This window comes from Pyxicephalus adspersus, chromosome 12 (assembly GCF_032062135.1).
Source record: "Pyxicephalus adspersus chromosome 12, UCB_Pads_2.0, whole genome shotgun sequence".
In the NCBI taxonomy this organism is placed as follows: Eukaryota; Metazoa; Chordata; class Amphibia; order Anura; family Pyxicephalidae; genus Pyxicephalus; species Pyxicephalus adspersus.
The window spans coordinates 48,219,345-48,225,021 of record NC_092869.1 but is presented as its reverse complement, the minus strand read 5'-3'; the positions used below and the strand labels follow the sequence as shown (position 1 = coordinate 48,225,021).

The window sequence follows — 5,677 nt, the reverse complement described above, 5'->3', positions numbered from 1 at the left end:
ACATACATATATATACACATACATACATATACACATACATACATATGCTCATACATTCCCTCATGCAGGCTTCCCTCATAGACAGTTAGGAATTAGCAGTCAGTCCTCTGCTATGCCGCATCCCCAGTTCCCCTTTAGCTGTGAATGTTCTCTCAGCATCCCTTGCTCTGAAATTGTGCATCTGAAGGGATTTTACAGCCAATGAGCGCATTCATTCTTGGCTCTGATCTTGCTCTGCCATTGGCTACTAGTTGTTTAATGGTTCCCAGGCACCAGTGGCTTGTTGTAGTGTTTAGCTGGTGGTGCGATATTCAGTTGGATGACATATTGCTGATGCTGCCCGTTTTCTGCACCTGACATAGTTTGCTACCTAAAGCAAGCTTTGCTTGTGCTTACATTCGGATACCTTGTTTGGTAGATTGATACCCATGTTTGACCCTTGACTGTTTCTGGACCTCTGCTAGACTCACCTGTACTGCATATCTATGGAACACCTGGCAACTGAGCCTGGACTGCCTGACTTCCATTGTGTCCCCCATCTTTCTTTGTGGGCTCCTTGTCTGTCAGTCCTCCACAGACCCCATTCTTTATGTACTGAAGTCCTGGGGCAACCGTGTGCCGAAATGGCACAACTAGTCTCCAGAAGCTGAGCGAGGGTTTATTATGGGTGAATAGTGCAGGGTTAGATTGGAGGACTGGCACCTGGGGATCATGGGTGCTGGACCAAGGCCTTACAGTAACTCACTTTTGGTTCTTACTGGTAAATACCCCCCCCCACCACCACCAACAACAACATGTTCCCACTGGGGAGATTTTGTGTTTTCTGTGATATTTGAAGACTACATTTTTCCATTGTTCGTAATAAAATAAAAAAATAAAAATTTACCCTAGTTCCGATAACCTCCCCATCATCCCTATGCATTATGTCCACGGTCAAGAAGGAAGCTGCATAAAGTGTGACTCTGGGAACCTCCAGGTTTACTCGCCTGTAAATACAAAATATGTTTTTATTAATAAAGATTTTGTAATGGCAAAACCCTTCAACTGTAATTAAACAATAAAAACGTAGTATGTATCACACCTGAAAGCCATGGCATTTTGTCACGTGATATTTGTGTGGAGATGAAATCAGAATAGATTGGATTTTACTGTTTAGCAGGGATGCCATGATTATATTATTCACAGGAGCAGCATGTCACGTATGTCTTCTTGGTCTATTCCAAACACGATATAATGTAGCTTTGTGGTGTCTGAGCCCCCCAGCTGGTCTATCTCAGAAAACAAGTCTTCTGATTGGTTAGAACAACGTTTTCAAACTAGGGTTCCTCCACAGTTTGCTGGGGGTTCCTTAATTATTGAACAATTTCTTCTACTCAAACATTATCACTGAAACCAATGATGTTTTGACTATCTGTAACGGTGACATTCTTCCCACTGACCACCACACCAATGTACTGTGAGCTGTGGATATATTAATTAAAGTTCTCTGAAGACCTAAAAGTTGTTAAAAGGGTTCCAATGTAATAAAGAATGAGAAACACTGCTCCAATGAATCAATTGACTGAAGACATACCCTTTATTAAATCTTTGTGCCAAGTTCCTGAGTCTGGGTTGGAGGGATGTTGGAAGGGTTTAATTCAGGTTGGCATTGATCCCAACATTGGATATCACAGCAGACCCGTGTTTTATCAGGTGGTCTTTGTGATTTGGGCATTATACAAGGTTTTCCCACTTCTTTTGGCAAATAAAGCTATGATGGAGTGGGGGGAGCGGTATGTGCAAGTATTGGGTGGTAAAGTAGCAATTCCCTACAAGTCCAGACCATAATGGACATGTCATAACATCAGAGCCGCTCAAGTATTGTTGGCTGTTCACAGGAAGACAACCCAGAAAAGTCATGTGACTGTCCAAAAGACCCCAAAAATTAAATTGGAAAAAATAGGAGTTGAGTGAAGGGGTGCTTTAAAGTATGACTCCACTTATGTTAAATCAAAACAACACCTCTAGGCTATCCATATACATTGCACGGATATTAAACTTTTTTATTCTTATTCCGAAAAATAAGCTATTCAATCCATCATGTCTTTGTCAAATAACCATAAATGTTAAACATAAAACTGAAATTCCTTTTGCAGCGTATACCTAAAGTGTAACTTGTATCTTTCTGCAGACTTCCGGAAAAAATATCCAGCTAATTAGAAAATAACATATTAGGGAGCGTTGAATGTTTCCATATTGGATTGCAATTTGCCATATTGAATTGGTATTTTTTAGATTACAGTGGAAGAGATTGAAATTGAAAGTACATTTTTAATAACCATTCAATAAAAATGACTTGTGTAGCAAACTGTATTGCTTTTTTTTTAAAAAATCTATAATACCCTTTTAAGTGAACCTGTTGCCTTGTCCTATGCGGTCAAAGCAGTGATCTATTTGAAATTTTCATAGTTCATCCAAGCAAAAAAGTGTCAGCCCCCCTCCCTTCATGTCTTTAAAGTGTTACATATTGAGTTGATTCTATTTTGCTTGGTTTGGCTTTGATACAATTTGCTTATCATGCAAACCAATCGTGTTTGTCTCAAGCAAAGATAAACCAACTGTAATGACGTGCCACCATGTTATCCATATCTGCATTTGGATTTCTGAAATATAAATGGAATATATGGCTTACTGGAGAGTCATAGACTTCCTCATTTCCTCAATGGTTGGTGCAGTGAGACTCTTGCCAAGTTCTTCTTCTTTTCCTGCAGCGGGTATTGCCAGCAGAATTGACACATACTGACTGAATGGTAATTCTACGAGAGTAACACCCAGAACTTTATTCTCCACCTTCATGTACTTTCCACTCAACTCTTTTGTCCACCTAGTTCCACCTGGAGATGGCACTTTCAAAGCATCTAAAAAGGTAATAGGTGTATTAAAATATTAAGAATAATGAATATTGTGGCACAAATATTCTGTATTGTTAAATCTGCCAATATTCTTTCTTTTTATAACTCCTTCTCCCCCTTCTTTACATCCTTCGTCACCCCTTCCTTCCTCTCTCATTCCTTCACATATATGTTTTAGGGATATATCTTCCCCCCTCCCCCATAAAGGCTTTTTTCTCCAAATGCCAACTCACAAAAGCCAATCCCCCCACCAGACCCCTCAGTGTCCCATCAGATAGACAACCATTCAGTCCATTTGGTACCTTCACTAAATATGGAGACTAGCACTCCACCACCCTAAGGTGCAAGCGGGGGATTTTGATTACAGCCTAATGGGACCAAGCGGGGCAAGAAAATGTCAGCAAGGGATTCCTTCCACTCATGCCCTCCTAACTTAGGAACACCGATCACGTTCAAAGCTTATGTTTTACTACAAATAAAATTGGATAAACAAAATCTGACCAAACTTACCATTGGTGTTAACAATAACTGTAACTGTGTTCTTATTAACATTTGTTACCAAGTTGAGGATTTTTCCACTGGTTTTCTCTTTCACAAGGGTGTTCACACTGCTCATGGATGTACCAGAGGTGGCAAAGTCCTTGCTCACTGTTTGCATATGTGTGTTTTGGGGATGCCAGTTTTTGTCCACGAATATGGTTATGTTATTAGTTTGGCTCACGCTGCTATCAGGATCTTCTAGAGCTTCAAATAAGTTGTCCAAGGCTTTTGTCTTGAATGCAACAATCACATATATGTAGTCCTGGGGATTTAGAGGTGGGTAGTGCTTATCAACTTTCATCTTCAGGTAGCCATCGTATAAGATGGCCACGGGGACAAGGGCTGCGCTCACACACAGAAAAAGCAGAACTTTCATCTTTCCTTGGATTTACTCTCAATCAATGTTCCTGAAAAACAAACCCAAAAAGAACTATTTATTATAGGTCCTTGAATGGCTGCAATCATTTCCGGCTCCATCATATTCAGATACTTCCTACATTCCTTTATTTACAAACAACTCTCCACCATTTTAACATGGGGAAAACCCTTGAAATAATTTGCATGCATTAATGAACCCTTTTCTTTAATGACTATATCCAAAGCTTACAGTAATTTAGCATGGTGATCATTGGGAAAAATTCCTCCTACATTGCTAAAACATTGTCCAATACTATCATGTCCATGTTGTGGTGCACATTGTTATACAGGCTGGCGTTTTCATGATGAATTAATGTGTATTAATAAAGATTTGGCTGTTCCTGCAGCTCAAACAAAGTGACACTTCCATTCCTGGCACCAGATATTTTCTGTACTTGCTGATAACACAGACTACAAAAAACTTGTTTATTCAAATACAATCTAGACAAACAATGGGTCAGTAGAATGGTATTAATACACATTAATGTACGGCATCATACAATTCCAATGTGCGTTGCAATACACTTTATATTGAATTTTGGCACATATAACACATTGACATTATATATGAGGCATGTTTTGAAACATATATTATTCACCTTGACCTGATTATGTTAACTGATTACACTCCGAGATTCGGGCCACTCTTTGCATAGAAAGTGACCCGAATTCCAATCAAATTTCATTATTATCCAAGTACATAACATGGCTTACGTCCTTACGTCCTTTGCATGAATATTCACCAGCACATCCAATCACTTGAGATACTTTTTGCAGATTAAAAATCACATTGCAGATTTAAAAGTTTTAATGAATCTTAGAATTACCCCCCTACCGAATATCTCGAATGTACAGCTGGAAACTAACAGTTTTTTTGGAGAATGTACAAGCTTAGATAGATAAGAGCGGTAACCTAATCAGTTATCTGGAAAAACAGATGAAGCTAAGATGACATGGGTTGGGTCTTAGAAAACAAGGTAAATGTTCTATGTTTGGTTTTCTCGGGAATAATGTCCTCAGAGATTGGTAAAGTATTAATAAAGAAATGTTATAAGACATTAGCCACCTCATTGTACTGAAATCATGACATGTTGGTTTATACAGATTATCATCAGATATGATATGCAAATACCAGGTGTGACATAGCACAGGGTTATCCTAGATACCTGGACTGGTCATTTTCAGGTCAGTGACCTTAATACATGAAAATAAGATTTCATATTAATAAAACTCAAAATATAAAGTAAAATATGACGAGGCTGATAAAGAAAATAATTGTATGTTTTCTACATCTATTCTATGTTCAGGTGCTTTATATAATACATGCTGCTAGATAGAATTGTAGTTTTAGAAAATGTTATGGGAACAAACTGTTTTTCTCCGGGGCCTTTAATGTCTAATTATTGACCAAGGGGGTAGTTTGGTCTTCTGACAGTCAGTGACACAGGAGGAGGAGAGGACACTGCCCCGAAGAGCTTACAATCTAGGAGGTGGGGAAAGTCTCACATAATAGGAGGGGGATATGGAATGGTGGGAAGTAGTGAGGGTTCAGAAGAAGTTGGGTAGGTGAGGGGGGAGCGTTGGGTTTTGAGCGCTCTTTAATGAGCAGAAAGTAGGAACAAGCTGAATAGGATGAGGAGACCATTCCAGAGAGACGGGGCAGCTCTAGAAAAATCTTGTATCTGTGCGTGGGATGAGGTTATGAGTGAGGAAGTCATTAGTAGGTCGTTGGAGGAGCGGAGAGAGCGGCTGGAGAGTATTTTTTTTACCAGGTGAGAAAAGTAAGAGGGACAAGAACTTTGGAGGGATTTGTGTATCAGGTAGGTAGG

The 5,677-nt window shown here is 39.3% G+C and overlaps 1 protein-coding gene across 1 annotated transcript in view; it reads right to left on the bottom strand.

Moving 5' to 3' along the window:
* The window catches only part of LOC140342123 (serpin A12-like), a 7,719-nt gene that overhangs the window by 796 nt on the left and 1,246 nt on the right, over nt 1-5,677 (bottom strand). Inside the window, exons 2-4 of the mRNA XM_072428190.1 lie at nt 3,402-3,838; nt 2,672-2,897; nt 887-986 (exon numbers count right to left, since the gene is read on the bottom strand). Of these exons, the coding sequence (XP_072284291.1) occupies nt 887-986; nt 2,672-2,897; nt 3,402-3,807 (732 nt within the window). The 5' untranslated portion in view covers nt 3,808-3,838. The remainder of the gene's footprint in view (nt 1-886; nt 987-2,671; nt 2,898-3,401; nt 3,839-5,677) is intronic.